The sequence below is a fragment of the Micromys minutus genome (assembly GCF_963924665.1).
Source record: "Micromys minutus genome assembly, chromosome: 9".
Lineage (NCBI taxonomy): Eukaryota > Metazoa > Chordata > Mammalia > Rodentia > Muridae > Micromys > Micromys minutus.
This window is the reverse complement of record NC_137978.1, coordinates 18,946,468-18,972,456: the sequence shown is the minus strand read 5'-3', so window position 1 is coordinate 18,972,456 and position 25,989 is coordinate 18,946,468. Positions and strand designations below refer to the sequence as shown.

The window sequence follows — 25,989 nt, the reverse complement described above, 5'->3', positions numbered from 1 at the left end:
GTCAAGTGGATTTAACCTTGGCTTAAAATAAAAGCATAGTGCTATGAACTGAAGAGATGGCTCAGCAGTTAAGAGCACTGTCTGTTCTTCTGAGGACCAGGGTTTGATTCCCAGAACCCACATAGTGGTTCTCAATTGTGTATAACTGTAGCTTCAGGAGATCTAATACCCTCTTCTGGACCCCACAGGTACGGGAATGAATGTGTTGGACATACATGTGGGCAAAACATCTTTACATGTAAAATAAAAGTTCTTTAAAAACATGGTGACAGAATATTTATCCCATTGCATTCATATAATAAGTTAAACAAATAAGCCAACCACTACATACTTAAAAACAGAGTTGAAGCAGATGAATGGCCATCAGGAAGCAAATGCATTCTTTAAAAAAAAAAAAAAAGGTGAAAATAAAAGTCAGGCATGGTGATGCACACCTGTAATCCCAGCACATGGGAGGAGGCAGCAGGAAGATCTAGAGTTCAAGGCCATCCTCAGTTACAAATGATAAATCTGAGGCCAGCTAGGACTACATGATACCCTGTCAAAACTTTAGTGCTTAAACAAATAAATTAAAAATTAAAAAGTAATATTTCTTCTGATTTCATCTCTGTGTGTTTTTTAAAAATCCATTTGAAGGCCATTCATACGTGTCACCTTAGCTGCTGAGATATAATCAGTGAGTTAGCTCTGAAAGGCTTGACCCTCTTCTGTCCTACGGTGTAACCTGATCCATGAATCAATATCGGAGGACATCTGGGATCCATCGTATCTTTTCCACAGACTAGTTGATTAGCTAGAGAATGTTTTGAATTGGCTCCATATATGGCAGAACCCCACAGACTGAATGAATTATTATTGGAAGCAAATAAAAGGTCAGATTGTATTTTTGTGTTCCTAAAGAACACAGCTCTGACATGGTTAGGATTAAGTGCTTAAACACTGGAGAGAAAAAGGTATTATATAAATGGCTAACTACACTAATTTGCAGGATGATCTATTACAAATCTTAAACTATTTTCATAGATGCAAGAAATTCCTAGTCCAGTAATCTAATGCAGGGCCTCTACAGGTGTGTTGAGATATCAGGCTATGATGAAATTTTCTTCTTTCTCTGGTTCTTTCCCTTGTTTCATTTCTACTTCTGGAGCCAAAGCAAATCTGGAAGGTTAGGATTTGTTATCTGCTTCCTCCTTCCTACACTGTTTTTTGCCAGTTTAGATGTGGGGAAGTGGGTATTTGATTTTGTTTGTTTGTTGGGTGGGGTAAAGAGTAAGATGCATTTGGTACAGTCACTACGTTTTCTGTAGTGTTTTTTGTCTTCTATGCAAAAATATTTAAATCATCATTTGGTTTTGCTTTTATTTTAAATATCTCATTGAAAGACTTATTTCTACCATTAATGTCTTATGAGAGCTATATAGGTTCTGTATCTTCTGCATTCCTTATTTCCAAAGGAAACTGACTTTCCGGCTCGGAACTGTGGCTTGTGCTAAAGAGCATCCCCCAAAAGCTGGTATCTCAAAGGTGGCATCCAAGAAAAGGTCACAAGTGGTACACAATGATTAGGACATTTATTTCGGAATCTGACTCGGAAAAAGCTTGAGAAATAGACTTGTTCAAACACTCAACTATAATTCAAAACTGAGCCTTCATAGATAGATGCTCTCTTCAGTATAACAGTTATTATTTCTACTCTGTTACAATTGTTGATGATGGCAATGGTGTTTATTATTATACTTGTGGGGACAAGAGGCTACATCGACTTTCTCTGGGATTCCTCTAAGGGTTCAATGCATGTCCTCACTAACACTTAGGAAGGTTTTTGTTTTGTTTTGTTCTGGTTTGATAGTTTTATTTATTTATTTTTTGTTCAAAGAGTCATTTGCCATGTCCTTCTGCCCTTCATTTTTAAGTATGTGTACTTTAACGGAAATTTGATTCATATGTTTCGGAATCATCTACCATGAAATCATCAGCATGTTATTTTGCAAGAGCTACTAGGTTTAAGGAGCTTTTTGGACCTGTTTTACAATGCAAGTACAGATAAACTCATATATTCAGAAGACTAAGTTCAGATTCCAGCTCTGAAGTCCAGGTCAAGTGTATCCGTGGCTTCACAAAATATATCCTCGAAATGCTACAAAACTTTGATTTGTGATAAAAGTGTGTTGAAGTATTCAAATGCATTATTACTCTCAGGGGTGCATTTACAGTTGTTGAAAGAGTCATAAAATGTATCAGGGGTATTCTCGGAACTATAACATGCAGGTGACTACGTGTTTCCATCTTGATTCTCTGTAGTTTCTCTGAATATGTTCACTAGTTTTATCACAGAAAATATTTAAACTTTAATTTAACTTGAGTTAAATGTTTCTCACTAATATTTCTTTCTACCACTTTGAGTCTTAAACATTTTAGGAAACACGGGAACATAGTTTGCTAAGCAAAAGAAACTGAAGGATCTGCAGGAGTGTCGTGTCTTTACTGAGATGATGTACCACTTAAAAATGCGATTGACACTATTTTTTGGAATTGGAAAAATGCAAAAAAAAAAAATCACCTCTGGATCATACTAGAATATCTTTCCACCTGGCAAAGATGATTAACTCTGATATTAAAATTCACTTCAAATCTCATTCACTTGTGTCCATAGAATAGAAGCAAAGATAGTTAGGAGAGGTGTTTGGAACTCTTTGAAGCAATTCCCTTAATGTTCTGTGTCAATGGGGCTGCTACAGTATTTCTGCTCTACAGAGTAAGCAGGTGGATGCCAAAATAATAAGTGTCGCATAAAATGCTTGATTTAAATGTTATTAATTAGATGATTGGTTTAGGTAAGTTTTCTTATTAATGACCCCAAGGGAAGTTGTGGACCATGTAGAGCTGGGTTTATTTAGCCTGTTGACATGGGAAACTAGCAGCTTGAGAGAGACTCTAAGATGCATCACCGGGAGATTTAGAGAAGTAAATGTGAGGAGCTTGGATGGAAGTTAGTAGAAAGGTTCTTTCAGGGTAAAAATTAGCAAGTGAGGCCTAAGGAAACATTGGCAGAATTTCTAAATTAGGCAAAGGTAATGTCACCCTTAGAGCATGGGCCTGCAAAGATCCTGTATCAAACCAGCTGATCTGCTCTCTTAGAACATAGGATCTGAAATGAGCTGGCACGGAAGTGATGGTGTGTGGTTCCTGTAGTTTTGCAGAGTATGCAATTTGGATTTCTTATGATAAAAAGTAAGTGTAGTATAAAATATGCACATACACCATGCATTCATTTAGATGGTATCCTAGCACTTATGAAGCTAGCCAGCACCAATCATGGTGACCCATAGTAGCAAATGGCGTGAATTTGCATACTTACACATAAATTGTATTTTATATAAATTATACTTTCTTTTTTTACTGTATTTCTTTCTCAATAAACAAACATAAAACTTATAAGAAAATATATTTTAAGATTTTATATTAGAGTTTAAATTATCTTATATTTATAACAAATAAATGTTTAGTTTTCTATATCGTAACTTGCCTAGTAAAAATTTGCACTCCCCCCAATAGCAAAACCTTATGTGCTATTTAGTAGAACCATAAAAGTAATAGAAGAGTCAAGAAGGCATTTTTACATTAGAAAAAGCAACAACAGTGTTCTATAATGCTTCTATAAATATAATAAGATTATCAGAGATAGAACTAAATAAAATAGCTCTTAGATTGATAACACAGTGAGAGAGAATTGCTGACAATATACAGATCATTTAAGATAAAAGAATAAAAGGAAAGCCTCACTACATATGGATAGATAGTCTAGGATTTTTATAGAGAATCTCATTCTGAAGGCAATGAAGAAAATGTACCTGCCTATGTTAGTTAGGTTTACTGTCAACCTGACACAATCTATAGTCACCTTACAAGAAAAACTTCAATTAAAGTATTGCCCAACTCATATTTGTCTGTGGCCAGGACTGGAAGAGACTGTCTTGATTGATGAATACTATAGAGGGGCTCAGTCCACTGTGGGTGACACCATCTCTAGACATGTGGATCTGTGTTATGTAAGAAATTCATCTAAGCCCAGGCCCCAGCACAAGCCAGGAAGCAGCATTCTCCCATGGGTCCTGTTTCAGTCCTAGCCCGGACTTCCCTCAATGATGGATTATGACTTATGATGCAAGCTAAACAAACCATTACTCCTCAAGTTGTTTGGGTCTACCTCTCTTAGTACAGTAAAAGAAAATCAAATTAGTACTCTACCAAAAAGCCAGCCTAAAGTAAAAATATGATTCCCCTTTGTGATTTAGTATACTTAGAGTTTTAATTAAAATATATCATTTCCTTCCTTCCCTTTCCTCTCCATTCTCTCCCATGTCCTTTCTCTCCATTCCCTCCCATGTTGCCCATCACTCCCCCTCAAATTCATGGCCTCTACATACCATCATCATCATCATCATCTTGTATAAATATGTCTGATGAGTCATCTTAATGTTGACTGTGTGTATATGATTTCTGGGCTGACTTAGTATTAGTTAACCATTAAGAGGCATGTCTCTGGAAAAGACTAATCCTCCCTCCTTCAGCAGTCATTAGCAAGTCTTTGTCTATGGGTGAAACCCTTTGAGATTTCCCTTGCCACATTAACGTATACATTGGATGTGGTCTTCATTCAGCTCATACTTAGGAAGCCACATTTTTGAGATACTTAAGATGTAACTTCCCCGTAATTTCTAAGAAATCCAATCATGCAGCAGACTTCCTGGTTCTCTCTTTTACAGTCTTTCTGATGGTGATACATCTTAGCCTTAGGTACACGAGTTGTGTTGTAACTGTCTGTTCTGAAGTGATGGGTACCCCACTATCAGTTGATCCCTAGACTTTTACTATTTTTCTGCAATGGTCTCCATCTGCTACAAAGAGAAGTGTCTTGTTTGAGGGGTGAAAGCTATATTTGCCTGTGTGTGTATGAATAGGTTTAGAATGCAGTTAGAAATTATGCTGATCTGATAAAGTAAAGAAAGTAAGTTCTAAGATCTGCAAGCCCATGATTCCTTTGTAGTTGACTAGGTTTCTGTTGGCATACATAATTTCCCTCCGATTAAGCAGGACTTAAATCTAATTAGATTAGAGAGCTGTTGGTATCCACCGAGACGAGTGCCACTACTGCACCTTTAGAAAGATCGTGTCCCGCTGCTCATTGAGTGGTGCTATTGCTTGTTTCCCTCCTTTATCAGCTTGCATAGCACCTGGTACCATAAAAACTAAACTTCGGAAGGGAGGCATTCGGGGTTAGATTTGACTTCAATCTTCTGGAATCTGTGTCAGAAAATTCAAGTGTGTGATATCTTCAGAAATAGGGACTTATCTTCTACCTTGGGAGGCAACCAAGGTCAACAGCAATAGTAGTAGCAACAGCCTACACTGTTTTATGGCCTACCCTAACCAACAACTCAAAAGGAGCTTTCTCTTGCCTGGTACTGGGTTTTTCTTAGATAGTCATAGCTCCTATGAGGAACATTGATATCTCAAATGTTATAATAGCATTTCAAGTGCACATATAAGTATATGTATGTGTATACATTCATATATATGTACATGTAGAAATACACATGCATATATATGAATATATATATGTGCATGTGTTACATGTAATTTCCAGTAAATATAAAGTAATATGGTTCATTGAGGCTTTTTCAAACAGTATTATTAGTTCCGTCTTTCTCTCCTATATTGATTTCCCTTCCTCAACTCTCCATTAAGACCCCCCCACAAGTTTTCCCCATTTCTCCTACTTTTTAAGTTTGATTGTATTTGCTTTCACCAACTTTATCATCCATTAGACAATAACATTGTTAATTACAGTTTATATTTTAAGTTTCCCTTATGAAATATACATTTAGAGGATTTTATTTTTCATCAGTCTGTGTGAACATTAATATTTAAATTAATAAAACATCCTAATTCTCTGGTTCTTTGTTGTTAATCACTTCATTAAATACTCAAAGTAATTTCTGCTGTATATCTTTCTTGTGGGGGTCAATCAGGTCAATGGCTCACCTATGTTCATGATCTTCTCATATGACCTTGTGCTGAGTAGTCCTATTGCCCCTGGACAGAGCACAGGAAGCCAGGTGTAAGAAGCTTCACTATCACCCACCCATCTGTGGAGAATATCTATGTCCTTTCTCTCTGCCTCACTGCTGATCTTAAAGCAATTCACATAGAAAGAATGGTCTTTCTTCTTTGTTCCCCATATTAGTTTTAGAAGCTATGATTCCTAAGTTCTAGGAAACAGCTCACAAATGGCCCACATATTTTTTTAAGTAAAAGTATCATAACTCTTTTCCACTAGCTACTGAAATAAAGACATGCCATAGGACTAGGTAGGTGTCATGGCTCATGTTCCTAATATTAATACTCAAGAAGCTGAGGCAGAGAGGTCATTAGTTTAAGATCAGCTTGGGCTACAAAGTAAAAAGCAAGGTCTGACCTGCCAATCAATCAATAAACAAATAAATAAACTTTACAAGTCTAGGTGAGGTTTGAGACACAGCTGGTGGTTAAGAGCTCTGTCTACTCTTCCCAAGGACCTGGTTTCTAATTGGGAATTTTCTCATACTATCTACTTGTGCCCTCTCCCCCTCTTCTCCAGGACTGCCCACCAGAAGCAGGTGATTTCCGAGCTCAACAGTGTTCTGCTCATAATGACGTCAAGTACCACGGCCAGTTTTATGAATGGCTGCCTGTATCTAATGACCCTGACAACCCATGTTCACTCAAGTGCCAAGCAAAAGGAACCAGCCTGGTTGTTGAACTCGCACCAAAGGTCTTAGATGGTACTCGATGCTACACAGAATCGCTGGATATGTGCATCAGTGGCCTATGCCAAGTAAGTGCTGATCTTGTCCCATGGGATTTGTCTAAAGGTGTCACGTCTGCACAGAAATAAGATTCGGAACGTTTACTCAGTTTGCCTGCAGGGAACGAAGTTTCTGAGAGTTACTCAGTTATCTTCTGGAGTTCATAAAGAGTGACAGATTTGAAGATTGTAATCTCAGGGAATGGTATGGGCATTGTAGCCCACACTGGAGTCAGTGGAAATGCAGACAAGAAGTGGGTTTTGTTTGTAAGTTTGGTTTTTTTTTTCCTTCCTTGAATGTTACTTGAAAGATGGAGAATGAAAATTCTTGACTATTTTGCTTTGATGATGAAGTTTGAAATTACCTGTAGCTCAAATGTTCCTGATATTTGGAATAGAATGGATGGAGGAAGGTCAGGAGGGAAGAAGAGATGGGGAATGTATGTGTGTTTTCAGACATTCAATTTCATGAACACAGAACATCAGACTCAGGTAGAAGGCTGCAGCTCCTTGCTGCCTGCAGATATGTTGAAAACTCATACAAGTTCAAGCAAAAGCAAAACCTGACATTTACCAGCCGGGCTGAGTCTCAGACAGGTAACTCTGAATGTCCAAAAATGCAGACTAGAGATTGATTTCTGATTCAATTCATCAAAACGTCTTTGAAGACCCAGTCAGGTGACAAAGTGCTAGGTTAGTCCATTTGCTATGAATTTTCTTATTTTCAGGCTCACTTTTTAGCATGTGATGAGCAATTTACATTTTAGAGTGAGCAGATTCTCCAAGTACTATTATTCAGTCTAGTCTTTTCTGTGTCACAGGACAGGCATTTTAAGACCATTTGCCTCAAGTGGAAGGACATTGTTTGAGTCTGCATCTGTGACATAACCACTTCAAGTATAATAAGAAAAATAGAAAATGTGTGATTTGTTTTAAATTTTCATTCATTTAAAACAAATCTACACATTGATTTACAATGAAAACTGCCATTTAAATTGTTCAAAGGCATGACCTGTGTGATAAGGTTTAAGCCTGAGGGAAGAAAACAGATGCAGTCAGTCTTCATGTGGGTTAGGACAGTGATAGAGGAGGGACATGCAGGGCTTTTTCAAGAGGAGAAGGAAGAGGAGACACATATATCAGACATTTCTTTGTTTATGAGATATATGAATTCCAAGTGTAAATGTGAATGTGGGATTTGGATCTTCTTGAAACTGCAGGGTCTGGAGAGCAGCCACACACCTTCAAAAGCTACATGGATAGACCATCATTTGTGCTATTTTACAACTATTTGCAAAATTATTTGTGATTATTTATAAGTAGCCCTACTAAGGCTGGAAATATGGCTAGCTCAGTGTTTAGGAGTGTGTCCTTTTTCTTCCCAGAGGACCCGATTTCCTTTCTGAGCACCATGTTACGAGATTTGCAACCACCTGTAACTTACCTCCAGTGGTTCCAATACTCTCTTCTGGCATCCACAGATCCCAGCGTATGCACATGGTATAAATCACACAGATACACACAAAAATAAAACTGAACGATTAAAAATAGTCATTGAGGGTTCTTGACTTATTAAAGTAAAATTATAAAATATGTAAAAAATGCCAGCAATGGTAAAGAATCATAAGGCAACTAAACATGGAAAGGAAGGATGGTACTGCAAGAAATGGAAGGGAGGGTCCCTTCTCCATGTCCACTGCTTGGCCTATCTTGTAAATAAAATCCAAGGGCTAGCAAATGTTCATGATCTTGTGACAATTACATCATGTCAGAAACGGGACTACAGTCCAGGCCTTCTAATATCCACATATAGGACATAGTACTACCTGAAAACCCAGCTATTCCACTCCTGGGCATATGCCCCAAAGATGCTCCAACATATAACAAGGACACATGCTCTACTGTGTTTATAGCAGCCTTATTTATAAAATCTAGAAGCTGGAAAGAACCCAGAAATCCTTCAACAGAGGAATGGATATAGAAAATGTGGTACATTTACACAATAGAGTACTTATCAGCTATTAGAAACAATGACTTCATGAAATTTGTAGGCAAATGGATGGAACTGGAGACTATCATCCTGAGTAAAGTAACCCAGTCACAAAAGAACACACATGGTGTGTACTCACTGATAAGCAGATACTAACCCCAGAAAGCTCTGAATACCCGAGAAACAATTCACAAAGACATTATGAAGCTCAAAAAGAAGAAAGGCCAAAATGTTGAAGCCTTAGTCCTTCTTAGAAGGGAGAACAAAACGCTCACCGGAGGAAATGCAAGGTCAAATAGAGAAACAGGGACTGAAGAAAAATCACTCAGAAGCTGCCTCAACCAGAATCCACCACATATGCAGCCACCAAATCCAAGCACTATAAAGCTGATGCCAAGAAGTACTTACTGGCAGGAACCAGATCAAGATGCCTCCTCATGGAGTATGGTAGAATCATATAGATACAGCTGAGCATGCTTGCAGCTAACCATTGGACTGAACTCGGAGATCCCAATAAGGGTGCTAAAGAAAGGACTGAAGGAGCTGAAAGGGGTTGCAACCTCATGGACAGAACAACATTATTAACCAACCAAACCCTCTGTCTTAGTTAGGGTTTTATTGCTGTGAACAGACATCATGACCAAGGCAAGTCCTATAAATGACAATGTTTAATTGGGGCTGGCTTACAGGTTCAGAGGTTCAGTTCAGTATCAAGGCAGGGGCATCCAGGCAGGCATGGTGCAGGAGGAGCTGAGAGTTCTACATCTTCATCCGAAGGAAGCCAGGAACAGACTAAGTATCCTCAGGCAGCTGGGAGGAGTGTCTGTAAGTCCACTCCCAGAATAAAACACTTCCTCCAAAAAGGCCACACCTTCTAATAATGCCACGCCCTGAGCCAAGCATATGCAAACCATGGACTAAAACTCCAACCTTTGTGCACACTTTGAGAGACCTATTGATCCTGATGCATATGTAGCTGAAGATAGCAGTGTCTGGCATCAATGTGAGAAGAGGTTTTTGGTCCAGGGAGACATGTTTCCCAATGCAGAGGAATGCCAAGGCAATGGAGGGGAGAGTTGATTAAGAGGGAGTACACTTTTGTGAAGACAAGTGGAGGGGAAGGGGAAGTGGGAGGGGGCAGGGAAAAGGGATAACATCTCAAATGTAAAAACACTGTATCTAATAAAAAATGAAATAAAGGCCACCAGGGACAGTGAAGATCCAGGGATGCAGGCCAGGTAAAAGGGAGAGACGGGAACCAATCACTGACAACAACACCACGTATATTCACAGACAACAAGATGGCAAGAGGAATGCAAAAAAACTTACCCAATGGAAACCAAGATAAACTGGCAACATCAGAACCCAGCTCACCCATCACAGCAAACACTAGAATGCCAAAAACTCCAGAAAAAGAAGACTCAGACCTGAAATCATACCTCAAGATGATGATAGAGATCCTTAAACAAGAACGGGAGGAAAAGCATAAAGAAATAGACGCTTTTAAAGAGGAAACACAAAAAACACTCAAAGAAATCAAAAAACTAGAGGAAAACAAAACCAAAGAGATGAAGGAATTGAAGAAGGAATTTAAAATGGAAATGGAAAAAAAAATAAAGAAACACTAAAAGAGAGAAGCCTGGAGGTAGAAAACCTAAAAAAGAAATCAGGAGTCACAGATGCAAGCATCTCCAACAGACTACAAGAGATGGAAGAGAGAATCTCAGGGGCTGAAGACAACATGGAAAACATAGACAAAACAGTCAGATAAGATGCAAAAGCCAAAAAGCTCCTAACCCAGAATGTCCAGGAGATCCAGAACACAGTGAGAAGACCAAACCTAAGGATCATAGGAATAGAAATGGGCAAAGAATATCAACTAAGAGGCACAGTAAATATCTTGAACAAAATCATAGAAGAAAACTTCCCTACCCTTAAGAATGAGTTGACCATGAGCATAAAAGAAGCCTACAGAACTCCAAATAGGTTGGACCAGAAAAGAAATTCCTCCTGACACATAATAGTCAAAACACCAAGTGCCCAAAGCAAAGAAAGAATACTAAAAGCAGTAAGGGAAAAAGGTCATGTAACATATAAAGGCAGACCAATCAGAATCACACCAAACTTCTCAACAGAGACTATGAAAGCTAGAAGATCCTAGACAGACATCATGCTGACCCAAAGAGAACACAAGTGTCAGCCCAAGCTGCTATACCCAGCAAAACTCTCAATCACCATAGATGGAAAGGCCAAGATATTCCAGGACAAAACTAAATTTACACAATATCTAACCACAAACCCAGCACTACAATGAATTATAGGTGGAAATCCCAATACGAGGAGAGAAACTACATCCTAGTAAAAAGAAGAAAATACCTAAGCAAGAAAACCAAAAGAAGAAAGACACACAGGCACAACACTAGCTCTAAAAGCAAAAATAGCAGGAAAAAGCAACCACTATTCCTTAATATCTTTTAACATAAATGGACTCAATTCCCCAATAAAAAGACATAGGCTATCAGACTGGATACATAAACAGAATCCAGCATTTTGCTGCATATAGGAAATTCATCTCAGAGACAAAGACAGACACTATCTCAGAGTAAAAGGATGGGAAGAAACATTCTAAGCAAATGGCCCCAAGAAACAAGCTGGAGTAGCCATTCTAATAGCGAATAAAGTAGATTTTCAACCATAAGTTATCAAAAAAGATAAGGAAAGACACTTTTTACTCATTACAGAGAAAATTTGTCAGGAGGAACTCTCAATCCTTAACATATATGCTCCAAATAAAAGAGCAACCATATTCATAAAAGAAACCCTACAAAAGTTCAAGAAATACATTGCACACCACACAATAATAGTGGGAGACCACAACACCCACTCTCGTCAAATGGACAGATCATGGAAACAGAAACTGAACAAGGACCCAGTGAAACTAGTAGAGGTTATGAACCAAATGAAATTAATAGACATCTACAGAACATTTCATCCTAAAACAAAAGAATACACCTTCTTCTCAGCACCTCACGGCACCTTCTCTAAAATTGACCATATATTCGGTCACAAAACAAGTCTCAATAGATGTAAAAGATTGAAATATTCCCATGCATCCTATCAGATCACCATGGTCAAAGGCTGGCTTTTAAAAACAACAAAGACAACAAAAAGCCCATATACACATGGAAACTAAACAATGCTCTATTAAACAATGGCATAGTCAAAGACAAATAAGGAAAGAAATTAAAGATTTTCTAAAATTTAAAGAAAATGAAAACACAACAACATAACTGAAACTGAGGAAATTCAGGAAATCATCAGATCCTACTACAAAAGCCTGTACTCAACAAAGCTGGAAAATCTGGAGGAAATGGATGAATTCCTAGACAGATACTAGATACTAAAGTTAAACCAGGACCAGGTAAACCATCTAAATAATCCCATAACCCCTGAAGAAATAGAAGTAGTCATCAAAAGCCTCCAAACCAAAAAAAAGCCCAGGTCCAGATGGGTTCAGTGCAGAATTCTATCAGACATTTACTGACGACCTAATACCTATACTCTCCAAACTATTCCACAAAATAGAGTCAGATGAAACATTACCTAACTAATTTTTCAAGGCCACAATAACCCTTATTCCTAAACCACTTAAAGACCCAACAAGAAAAGAGAACTTCAGACCAATCTCACTTATGAACATTGATGCAAAAATGCTCAACAAAATTCTTGAAAACTGAATCCATGAACACATCAAAACGATCATTCACCATGATCAAGTAGGATTCATCCCTGGGATGCAGGGATGGTTTAATATATGGAAATCCGTCAATGTAATCCACCATATAAACAAACTCAAAGGAAAAAAAAACACATGGTCATCTCAATAGATGCTGAGAAAGCATTTGAGAAAATTCAATACCCCTTCATGTTAAAAGTCTTGGAAAGAACAGGAATCCAAGGCCCATACCTAAACATAATAAAAGCAATATACAGCAAACCAATAGCCAACATCAAACTTAATGGTGAGAAACTTGAAGCAATTGCACTAAAATCCTTAGTCATCAGGAAAATGCAAATCAAAACAACCTTGAGATTCCACCTCACACCAGTCAGAATAGCTAAGATCAAAAATTCAGATGACAGCAGATGCTGGCAAGGATGCAGAGAAAGAGGAACACTTCTCCACTGTTGGTGGGGCTGTAAACTGATACAACCACTCTGGAAATCAGTCTGGTTGTTCCTCAGAAAAATGGACATAGTACTACCTGAAGACCCAGTTATTCCACTTCTAGGCATACACCCCTGAGACACTCCAACATACAACAAAGACACATGCACCACAATGTTTATAGCAGCCCTATTTATAATAGCCAGGAGCTGGAAAGAACCCAGATATCCTTCAGTAGATGAATGGATACAAAAATTGTGGTATATTTACACAATGGAGTACTACTCAGCTATCAGAAACAATGACTTTATGAAATTCTTAAGAAAATGGATGCATCTAGACAATATCATCCTGAGTGAGGTAACCCAGTCACAAAAGAACAGACATAATATGCAGTTACTAATAATTGGATACTAACCCCAGAAAGCTCTGAACACCCCAGAAACAATTCACAGACTATATGAAGTTCAAGAAAAACAAAGGCCAAAAAAAAAAATGATGAAAAATCATTACGCTTAATCTTTACACATGAAGAAAACTGACTATTTCCACGTTACATTTTATTTTACATGTACTTTATGCTCATTGTAACTAGTAAATTTTTAATGCACACTATCAATCCTTTAAAAAAATCAAGTACAGACAAAAATATATTCATATACTTTTATGCAAAAATGCTTTTAAAATCTGTACATTTATCTCTGTTTTTTAAAATAAAGTTGTTCAATTAAAAAATGAAATTAAAAAAAAGAAAGATCATTACAGCCTCAGTTCTAAGAAGCCCTGGAGCCACAGAGACCAGCTCTAATGGAGGGTCCTGTACCAGCCAAAGGCACTGAAGCATTAATAAAGACGGCAGGAACAGGAAGGAATCAAACCTGGAATGAAGGTACTTTCACCAGTAGGGAAGAGAAAGCTATAAAGCAAATGAATCACACTGAACAAGTCAAAAACTGAAACCCAATGTGCATTCAGAAAGGGTGTAAGCTCATATGTGCTAACCTGAACTGTCTAAAGGGAACAGGACAGGGGAGACAGAGGTGATCGGTGGATGTATATAGATAAGCTAAGACCACCAGGTAATGAAGAAATACAGATTGTATTGCATTCACTCTTGGGAGGACAAGCAAAATTAGTCAACAAAATAAAAGCTGAACATTTTCTCTTTGCAAAGCTAAAATTCACAAATCCTATCCTAGTCCCAAAGTAATCAAATAGCTGGCTTTGTATCAGTGATTTGTAGTTTTATCTTAATAAAAAAAACAACAACAACAAAATAAAACAAAAACAAAAACAAAAACAAAAAAAGTCTTACCTTAGTGGGAATCAGTAACTTAAACTTGAAATTATATAATCTTATTCTAGTCTTTTGAAAAATACATCTTTTAGCTTTACTTTCCCTTTCTCTTTTCTGCCCCATTTGTTGAAGATATTGGGCTTTTTGTCCAACTTTTTGTTTTTGAAATTTTCAAATTCAGCTTTAGTCTCTGTGAGGCCAGCAGTATGAGTCACAAACCGTAAAGAATAACTGAATTAAAATTACCTTGGTAGAAAATGATTCATGCTGCAATGGCTTCTCATTCACAAGCACCAACTTATTTCCAATCTGTATGTCTAATTCCTTTCTGTGAGCCACTTCCCCAAAATATTTGGTTCTTCAGCTCCGTAAGGGAAGCCGGGGAAGCCCAGAGCTCTACTGATAAGAAGAGAACTCTAGCAAAGGAGGACACTGTCCTCTTTTGGTAACCCTGAGTCTGGGCTAATAAGTGGATCAGATCTATATGCTATAAATTTGCATCAGGAAAATCTTAGAAATGTTGCTATTTATGCCAGGCACCTCCCCCCCCTTTTTTCTCCTCCTCTTCCTCTTGCTCTTCCTCTTGTTCCTTCTTCATAATAATAGAGCAGCACACAGGCAGGCAATATATTCATTCATCCTTCTGACTGTAGCAGCAGTGATCAGAAAATATATGTATATGTGCGTGAATATGTGTGTACACATACACACACATATGTACACAAGCATTGAGTGTTTATGACAGCTGCAGGTGAAATGCTTGTTTATATGATAATGGACATATTTTACATTCTTCCTACAAGGTATGTCCTCTGTGTTAATGTTAACGACTCTGTGGTAATTGGAGATAGCACAGTCCAGGAGGCGAAGGTGTGGCTAATGTCTCAGCAAAATGGTAAATGCTGGAACCTTCCAAACAGCCCTTAGGTCTGTGGAAAAGAAAAACATGGGTTCAAAAATAAATAACTTCTCAAAAATAATGATGTGGTATGAATTATATGAGGGTCTTCACAAATTTAAAGAAAAATAAACAGCTGTGCTGTGAGACAATATGTCACAAAGATACTAAGGAAGTAGATAAAGAGATTTCGGAAGTAGTGATCAAAGGAGATCCCACACAGCTAAGATTTTTTGTTTGTTTGTTTATGCTTACAAAGAAAGATTTGTGAGTTCAGGGTTGACCTGGGACAGAACAAGGTTAGGCTCGAGTGTGGTAGAAATAGTGATTTCCCAACAGGGTCCCACCCAGCTAGTTTATACTCTGCTTAATAGAGACAGGCAAGTCTCTGAATTCTCTTGCAGTATTAAAATGAAATATGTGTTTGCTGTCTCCTAAGAATTAAGGGGCCAGAGTCATGGGATATGGATTCATAGGAAAATAAAAAGGAAACCTGGGGGCTGGAGAGATGGCTCAGTGGTTAAGAGTACTAACTGCTCTTCCAGAAGTCCTGAGCTCAATTTTCAGCAACCACATGATGGCTCACAACCATCTGTAATGGGATCTGATGTCCTCTTCTGGTGGGTCTGAAAACAGCTACAGCGTACTCATATACATAAAATAAATAAATCGTAAAAAACAAAACAAACAAACAAAAAGCCAAAGAGTTGGCTCTGTTCCTTTAAAAAAAGGGGGGGGGGGGAACCTGGAATAAATAACTGGATTGATAAGTAAAAATAAAAGACTTGACTTATCATATACAAGAGATAAGCTATCCAGATAATTTTTTTTAAATTTATTTATTTTATGTATGTGAGCACACTGTCGCTGTCTTCAGACACATCAGAAGAGGGCATTGGATGCCCATTACAGATGGTTGTGAGCCACCATGTGGTTGCTGGGAATTGAACTCAGGACCTCTGGAAGAACAGTCAGTGCTCTTAGGCACTGAGCCATCTCTCCAGCCCCAGAGAACTTTTTAGAATAGAAAAAGAACTGCTTACATAGCTGTCTAGAGCATATCATGAAGAGTGAGCTGTCTAGAAATCTTCAGAGAGAGCAGAACAGGGAAAAGGCAATTTGGAAAGCTGTCTCAAGCAAAACATAGGTCATCAGCTTGGACCCACAATTTGACTTTGAGTCACCTGTTTCATTGTTCCTAGACACTGCTTTTGTCAGCACCCCTCTTCAAGCCAATGCTTGCTCTTGGCAGGATTATATGAGTTTCTCAGGGTTCCAGCTCTATCTGGCTCCCAGGAGCCAATCTTTTCTGCCACAACCAGGTGTACCGAGACAAGGATCATTTGGTAATAGTCCCCCAATTTGGCTGCATACAAAACCACCTGGAAAGCACGTATGAAGCAGGTCTTAAGCCCCATCTACCAGACATTCAAATGTTTGAGTTCTATGTCTTTAAAATTATGATTCTGTGGCAAAGTCAAATTCATGATTGGACAGCAGGTAGAATTTAGAAAAGATGTAGGCTCTGGCCATTCTTTATCCAACTCTATGGTTTTGGTCAAGGTAGGTAGTCTTCTGAAACTGTTTTGATCTAAATAAGAATGTATCACCAACCAAAGAGCACCGAGTGAAGTTGTTGATGTGCAGCTGTGGGCAGCTGTGGAAATATGGAAGACCCTGGAGATGTCTAGTTAGATGGCACTGGAACACTGATTTCCAGGAAGATGGGGAAAGGAGGAGGGGAGAAGGAAGGAAAAGGAGAGTAAGATGGAGGCTAGCACAGTGGCAGGATGCCTACATAGCATCCCCAAGGTCCAGAAGAACCACAGAGCTGCACACCAGAACCAGAACAAGGATGTCTACAACTACTTTCAATACCATCACTGCTGTTGAAATGTTAGTACCTAGATGGGGATTAGGACCCAGTTCTACACCAAAGGCAGTTCTTTACATGGAATCTAGAGTCCCTTGTGTTAATCACCACCCTGTACTTTTCCCTTTCTTCCAAAACTCAGCAACTATCTCCAGCCGGGATTTCAGAAAGTGTTTCTGGAAACTTCCTTGAAAATGATCTAGTCCACCCTCAAGACAGGGCTGAACTGAGCTGTGAGTTTCTCCCAGGGCTTCACAGTTAGTTAACAGTTGACGAAGGTCAGGGAGTGGCTGTGTTTATCAACATTCTGAAAATATGTTCTCAGTGTTATTTTTTCAGCACTCCCCACGGGCTAAGATTCTGTCATCGATATTATAAAAAGCAATGTAGTTGGTGACTATACCTTTCAAACTACTCCCTCATTCCTTCTCTCCCTCCCAATAATCCTCCCCTGGGGCTCACTCTGAGGGTGTATGTTCTCACCTTTGGTTGAAAAACTCTGGCGTGTTTAGTTGCTTGCCTTTGCATTAAATGTAGATAGAAGGCAAGACAGGAACAGGAAGGCAAGTTTGAATACTTAAGGCCAGAGAGAGGCTCTGGAGTCAGCACTGCATGAGCTACAAGCTAAGCTTCATCTTTTGTTGGTGTATCACTTGAAGCAAATTATAAACCTCAACTGTAAGCAAGACACCATTGCTAAAAATAACACATACACAACCCATTGAACATGAAGAAGTAAGAGTCTATCTAGAGCCTTCACCCTTACTGGCTGATAAGACTCCCTAGTAGAAAACTAATTTTTCATTTATAAGTACTTATCAATGGTAGATAGCGTCTGGATTATGAATGGGGGAATGCACCAGCTTCTTTCAACTCTAGGAGCCCATCTGGTGCAGACCTTGAAGGCACTGCATATGCTGCCTCAGTCTCTGTGTTCATATGTGCAATGGTGTCACTGTGCCTAGAGGGCCTGGTTTCCTTGATGTACTGGATCTCTGGCTCTTTCTACTTCCTGTTCCATGGGGTTTCCTGAGTCCTGAAGAGAGGGATTTGGTGGGGACATCCTGTTTAGGGCTGGGTATTCCAAGATCTCTCATACTCTGAATGGGTGTAGCTGTGGATCTCTGTGTTTGTTTCCATCTGCTTCAGAAGAAATCTTCTTTGATGATGGTTGAAGAAGGTACTGACCTATGAATATAGAAGAATGTCATTAGGAGTCATTTAATAGTTATGTCCCTTTTGGAGAACAGTAGTATTTGATTTTCCCCTAAGTCCCTGGGCTATCTAGTTTTAAGTTCTTGGCCACACAAGCAGAACTGAAAATGGGTTTTACTTCATGGAGTGGTCCTTAAATCAAATTAGGTATTTATTGGTTACTCTCACAAGCTTTGTGTGACTATGACACTAGTATATCTCAGGCAGGACACCATTGTAGGTCTAAGGATTTGTAGCTGGATTAGTGTTTATGTTTCTTCTTTCGTATCTTGTAGAATACTTTCTAGTACTAAGCACTAGCCACAGAGGTGAAGGCTTTATGTAGGCACCAGCTTGATTTCCCCATGTTCAATGAGTTATGTGGATGTTGTCTTCAACAATGGGATCAACAGTGGGGTCCCACTGTCAGTTTACAGAGAACAACTTATAGTCATACCAACAGACTGGGCTGTATGGGGGTTTTCATAGGACCTGTCTGGCCAACAACTCATGTATATGTTGTTTTAGAAAGTTTCTACTGTATTAGGTTTCCATATTACCTCTCAAATGTCTCTTATTTATCTGTCTCTCCACATATTCCTTTCCTCTTTCCCATCATGCCCCCTCCACTCGATCCTCCTATTCTGACCTTTAATATCCCCCATCTATCCATAACTGTCTATTCTATTTCCCTTTCCTACTGAGAGACCAATCTGTCTCTCAAGATGCTTTGTTCTATACCTAACCACAGTGGTTCAAAGGATTATAGGTAAGTTATCATTGATTTAAAAGATAACATCCACATCACGTAAGTAATGCAATATTTTGTCTCTCTTAGTCTGGCTTACCTCGCTCAGTATGATTATGTTTTGGTTTAATCCACTTACTTGCAAAATTCATGATTTTATTCTTTAATGTTGGAGTAATACTCCATTATGTAAATGTACCACATTTTCTTTAGTCTTCTTTTGAGGTTGTATCCAATTTCTAACTACTACAAATAAAGCAGCAGTCAATATGGTTAAGCAAGTGTCTCTGGTAGGATGAAGAATATTTTGGGTAGATGCCCAAGACTGGTTGGTATAGCTAGATCTTGAGGTAGATTGGTCCCAATCTTGCCAAGGAACTGCCACAAATGTTCTTATTGCTCCATATACATTTGCATATATACGTAGAGCAACGAATGAGTGTTCTTAATCCACAGCCTCACCAGCATAAGTTGTCACTTGTTTTATTGATCTGAGCCATTCTGACAGATAAAAGATAAAATCTCAAAGTTTTGATTTGCATTTTCCTGATGGCAAACAAAGTTGAACATTTCTTTATATGGTTCTGAGCCCTGGAGTTTCCTCTTGAAACTTCTCTGTTTACATTTGTATACCATTTCTTAATTGCCTTATTTGTTTAATTTATATCCAGTGTTTTGAGTTCCATATATATATATGAGATCTTAGCCTTCTATTGAATATGTAGTTGTGAAAATCTTTTCCCATTCTGTTGGCTGCCTCTTTGTCTGAAATGTCCTTTACCATACAAAAGCTTTCCAGCTTTATAAGGTCTCATTTATTAATTGTTGATGTTTGTGTTTTTCTAGTCATGTTTATTCCTGATAGTCTTTACCTGTGCAGCTAAGTTCAAGGCTATTCTACACTTTCTCAATTATCAGATTTTGGGGTGAGATATTTGATCCATTTGTAGTTGAGTTTTGTAAAAGGTGATCAGTATTAATTTATTTGGATTCTTCTACACACAGTTATCTGGATTGACCTGAGTCATTTGTTGAAAATGCTGTCTTTTTTTCCTTTAATGTATATTTCTATCTTCTTTATTTTATTAGGTGTCCATAAGTGCATGGATTTATGTCTGAGCTTTCAGTTTGATTCCATTGGTCAACATATCTGTTTTCTCCCAATACCATGATGTTTTTATTGCTATAGCTCTGCAATACAACTTTATAGCAGGACTTCTAGAACCCATCAGCTACATAATTAATGACACAGAGGTATATTAATGTCTCAAAGCTTAGGTCTTAACTTGGCAATCTCCTGACTACACCATTGTGACCACTGTTACACCACATGGCCAAGTCTCACTCTCTGTTCGGCTCTGGTTCATCTGTCCATGTCTTCTGTCCACTAGTAAATCTCCTGCCTCTCAATTCTTCTCCCAGAGTCCCTATCTCTGTCCAGGAGATCCACCTTCTATTTTCTGCCCAGCTATTGGCCATCATATCTTTATTACAGCCAATCAGATACAATTCTAGATGGCTTTAGTCAGGCGAGGAAGGAACAAGTATTTATAATATATGAGAGTGGTGATGGGCCATTAGCCTCATAAAGCATACCGGACAATGTTCTTTCTGTTTCAGTTTTATGGAATAGTTTGAGAAGTATTGGCATTAAGTCTTCTCTGAAAGGGATGGGGGTGGGGGTTGCAGAAGAGAGACTGGGAAGAGGGACAACATTTGAAATGCAAATAAATAAAATAACCAGTTAAAAAAAAGTCTGGTAGAACTCTGTGCTGAAATGTTCTGCCCCTGGAATACTTTTGGTTAAGAGTTTTAATTTTTGCTTCTGTTTCACCAGGAGTTATAGGTATTTTCTACTTACTTATCTGATCTTGATTTAACTTTCATAAGTGGTATGTCCTGAGAAAATTATCCATTCCTCTTAAGAGTTTCCAATTTGGTAGAGTACAGGTATTTAAAGTTAAGAGCCTTTGGATAAGGGTTTGTCAATTTTATTGATACTCTTAAAGAACCAACTCTGTTTCATTGGTTTTTTGTGTTGTTCTTATTGTTACTTCTACTTTTATTGATTTCATCCCTGACTTTGATTATTTCTTGCTGTCTATTCCTTTGGTTGTGATAGCTTCTTTATGTTCAAGAGCTTGCAATTGTGCTGATAAGCTACTAGTATGAAATCTCTACATTACTTTTCCTGTAGTCACTTGTGCTATTCACCTGCCTCTTAGAACTGCCTTCACTGTGGTCCATAAATTTGAGTACTCTGTGCATTCGTTCCATTTAATTCTAGAAAATTTTTAATTCTTTATTTCGGTCTTGCTTCATATTTTTCATTTAGTATATAACTCATTCAGTGAGTTGTACGGTTTCCATAAGTTTGTGATCTTTATGCTGTTTCTTTTGTTGTTGATATCTAGTTTTAATCTGTGGTGATCAGATAAGAGACTTGTTTTGTGTCTGAATACGTAATAAATTCCATGAGATGCTAAGGGTGGTGGTGGCAATGGTGTGTGTGTGTGTGTGTGTGTGTGTGTGTGTTTCCCTTCTCTTGATTTGCTGGTCTGAGATTGAGATTATTTATTTTCTGTTTTCATAGGTGTGGTGAATCTCTTTAAGCTTGAGGTTTCCTTCTAGTAACTTCTGCACTATGTATGGATTTGTTGATAGATGTTAAGTTTGTTTTTATCTTATTTTCCCCCTCTATGGGGCTTGAAAGCTTTGCTGAGTATTGTAGTATGACCCAGTATGTGTGGTATCTTAAGAGTCTGCAGCAAATCTGTCCAGATTCATCTGGCTTTCAGAATCTCCATTGAGAAGTCAAGTGTAACTCTAATAGTTACACTTTTATATGTAACTATGTCTTTTTTCTCTTGCAGCTCTTAATTTTTTGTTGCATATAGTTGGTGTTTTAATTATTATTTGCTGAAGTAATTTCTTTTCTGGCCTAGTCTATTTGATTTTCTGTTTGATTCTTGTACCTTGCTAGCCATTTCCTTTAAATTAAGAAAATTTTCTTTTATAATTTTGCTGAAAATATTTCCTGTGCCTTTGACCAGGATTTCTTCTCCTTCCTTTATTCCAATTATTCATAGATTTGGGCATATCAGATTTTCTAGATATCTTATGCCAGAAGCATTTAAAGTTTAAGAATTTCTTTGACCAAGGTATTCATTTATTCTATCTTGTCTTCAATGCCTGAGATTCTTCCTTTCTCTCTTCTATTCTGTTGGTGAGGCTTGCCTCTGGGATTCATGTTCAAGTTCATAGATCTTTCATTTCCAGATATTCTTAAATTTAGGTTTTCTTTGTTTACTCTATTTCCACTTCTCTGTCTTGAGCTGTTTTATTAATTTCCTTCCACTGATTTCATTTTCACAGATTTCCTTAAGGAATTTAATTCATTTCCTCTTTAAAGACCTCTATCATAGTCATAAAGGCTGTTGGATACTCTCACTTTGGTGCTTCAGTGATGTTTCAATACTCAGAGCCTATTGTAGCAGGGTTGCTTGGCTCTAGTAGGGAGATATCGTCCTACCTATTCTTGATTGTGTTTTTACACTGGTGTGTAGGTGTCTGGGTTTAGAAAGATTGTAATTCTAAGCGCTGGTATCCAGTCTTGTCTTCGTTGGATGGGTGTTTTCTTCTTCAGTTTCTGTTGCCCTGTAGGGTTCTTAGGAGAGTATGGTGACTGTGTATTTTCTGGTAGAAGATTCTTCTGAGTTCCTAATAGGTGGGGTACTGGGGTTATATATAAATGTGTTTCTAGGTATTGGGATCTGACACTTAAGGATGGGAATGGGCCATGGGAAGATGAGGGGTTCCATTGGAGGGGGAAGGCAGGGTATACTAAGTTCTCTAAGGATGGGGCAGAGAGTGAGGTGAAAATATAAAAGAGAGGTGAGGAGAGTGATTATCTGAAGCTCACCCACCTGCTTTCCCAGCCTACTTGCTTCTCTGTCAAACTGAGCTGATGGATTTCCAGAGAAAAGTTGCTGGAGTTGGGATCTGGGATAACCATATGAGTGGGGAAGAAGGTTGGAGTTGAAGGTCTGCATGTGTCACTGAAGATGGGGGCAATGGGGAGAAGGAGGCCACACAGGAGGTACAGAGATGAGGGTGATACTGGGAAAGGGGATTGGAGGAGAGGAGCAAGAGGTGATTATCTGTGGTTAAATAACTTGCTTCTCTGGCCAGAATACACTATCTGTTCCCAGGAGTACCTGCTGGAATAGGGGATGAGATTAAGCAATCAGTGGAGGGAAAGGAGTTTGCAGAGGCTCTCTCTGCAATCCACTAGAGATCTGTAGCAGGTGATCGGCTGCAGAGCTAGGGGAGTTTGATTTGAAGGAGAGGAGAGAAAAGTGAAGATCTGCCCTTAGCCTACCTGCTTTCCTATCCAGAGTGGGCTGTGGGTTTCCAGGGAGTGCCTAGTGGAGTTTATTTTTTATTTTATTTATAAAAACTATTAGCCTCAGTTTCCTCTCTGCAGTGTAAGGAAATTGTCACTTATAAGACACAGAGTCACTTATAAGGCACAGAGTAAGTGATCAACTGTTAGTAAAGTGCTTATACTGGGCTTAGTAAATTCCAGCTGTTAGTACTAACATTCCCCAATCTCTTTCTTGTCTTTGTCTTTTCATTCCATGTGGCTGTGTGGAATACACAGTCCCATACATCGATGCATATTACAAGGGACACTGGTCTCTGAGTGGGCAAACCTGCCCTATTTGCTGTTCTAGGCACCTTTAACTAACAGTTCCATCTTATCCCATGATCTACTCCAGCTCCAGGGCAGTGAATTGTGTCCTGTGTAAAGCTAATGAACCATCACAAACAGGACCAGCTCTACTAGTACTGTGACAGGTCACAGATTTTTATTATCCAAATGCCCACATTTATGTATGTGACAAAGCACAAAGCCAGATTGTGTTTTAAGGAACAGCATACATTTGCAGATTGAACGTGTGCTGCCCTTAAGAATAATTTTAAGGTTATTTTCAAAGAAAATAGAGGAAATGGTTTCTAATTAAAACTAAAACTAGGATTCACCAGCTGATACCTACTCTATGTATATTGAAAGTAAAGCATAACTGCAGACAAACGTTTCCTATCGGATCCACGTATTTATAGTATTGCCTGATGCTGTTTTAGAAAGCAAAGCATTCCGAGAATGGAAAGGAGAATTCCTTTCAAGTCGTGCCTTTGATAATGTTTAATGTTTTTAAATGAGTGGCACAGTAGAGAAGAAAACAATAAATGAAGTCAGGGAGTCTTTATGTCTACTGTTCTTTGGCTGCATGAAAATGAACCAGTCTTGCAGCAAAGAAGTTCTTTTCATATTTAATAATTCCTGGGGTGAGAAGTTTGAAATGAATTAAGTGGAATGATTATTTCTCCATCTCCGTCTGTGACCTGAGTCACTAGTATCAAATGTCTTCCAGTTAGTCCAAAGGTGGTGATGTCAGAAGTGATGAGCTGGCCATTTCTCCCCATGTTTTATAACTGAATTCCAAGTGGAAGCATCATGTTGCATAGTCTGTTTTTCTCCCCTTTGCCTGAGACACTAAAGATAAAGAAAACTGCTAATAGTTGAGTGAATGTAGCTACTGAGCTCGTTCCTGCGAGGCTCTTCTATGTGTTAGCCAATGAGAAGGCAGCGCTGCTAGGTGTTAGCCAATGAGAAGGCAGCGCTGATCTGAAGCCTTTCTCCGAGATGATTTGCATTTGTAGACTTATGGGAAAACTCTATAATTTGACTTTATTCCCTTATCAGCTTTTACTTGGTTTTTAATGATGTGATAGATACTGGAAGTATTTAGTGGACAGGAAGTAAAGAGCAGTCCCACTGTCCAAGGATTTGAACTCTGCAGGAGAAGGGGCTTCTCTGTTCCTGTTTACCCTGTAAATCAAGTACTATGTCTAAGAATGGGTTTAACTTTATTTCTCTTTTTTTTCAACTATTTGGCTGTCCCTTTCGACTTAGTCTTCAGTCAAAGCTTATCTGTATTAGTCAGGGCTCTCTACAGTCACAGAACTTATGGATAGTTGGTGACTTGCAATCTGTAGTCCAATTCCTTAACAATGGCCGGCAGCAGCTGTGAAGTCCAAGGATCTAGCAGACGCTCAGTCCCACAGGGCAAGCAGGCAAAGCCCCACATGGCAGGCAGGTGGAGAGAGAGCCTTCCTTGTTCCAATGTCCTTATGTAGGTCTCCAACTGAAGGTGTGTCCCCTATTAAAGGTGAGTATCACCACACCTGGATCTGGGACTTGCTTGTCCCAGATGACCTTGAGCTCAGTGATCTCCTTGCCTTGTGGAATATGTGTGTGTGTGTGTGTGTGTGTGTGTGTGTGTGTGTGTGTGTGTGTGTGTGTATTATATGGTGATTTGTTGTATTAAAGGTGACACAGTGGTATTAAATAATTTGAGTGGAAAGAAGATAAAATAATGTTTGCACCTTAGCGAGAGTCTTCCATGTAGGTGGGTCAGTGGATGGGAGTAAGACAAAGGTAGTGGAATGAATAGAAAAGAAGAGGTTTCTGAGACCAAACCAGAGAGATTTAAAGATGAAGCCAAGTTTTCTATGTTTCACATAGCAAGTATGTACTTCCATTCTATTGAAATAGGAGAAAGGCCTAACATTCCCATGAAGTAATGATGTTTGGTGAAGGTCTGCTACATGATACTCAGTGAATTTGCATCTTGTCTTCTATCTTAACTCTTGTCTTTTTCCAATAAGAATTTATCTTCCCCGAGCTAACATAGTTACCAGCCTATTGACATATGGCAAAGGGGGGTAGATTGAACAGTTCTGTGACTGTTAAGTAACAAATCAGACTTTGGGAAACAATAGAGTCAAAACAGTATAGTGTTTTGAAGTGCATTTAGGTAGCTTCTGTTTTTTTTTGTTGTTGTTGTTGTTTTTAAATTAAGTCATATTGAGAGCATTCCAGAGTCTCAGCCATCACTTAGTATTCC

The 25,989-nt window shown here is 38.5% G+C and overlaps 1 protein-coding gene across 2 annotated transcripts in view; it reads left to right on the top strand.

Moving 5' to 3' along the window:
- Positions 1-25,989, top strand: part of ADAMTSL1 (ADAMTS like 1) — a gene marked incomplete at its 5' end in the record, with an annotated part of 379,578 nt that overhangs the window by 89,880 nt on the left and 263,709 nt on the right. For both annotated transcript variants that reach the window (XM_080921555.1, XM_080921554.1), the window contains one exon: positions 6,641-6,877. In XM_080921555.1, the coding sequence (XP_080777681.1) occupies positions 6,641-6,877 (237 nt within the window). The remainder of the gene's footprint in view (positions 1-6,640; positions 6,878-25,989) is intronic.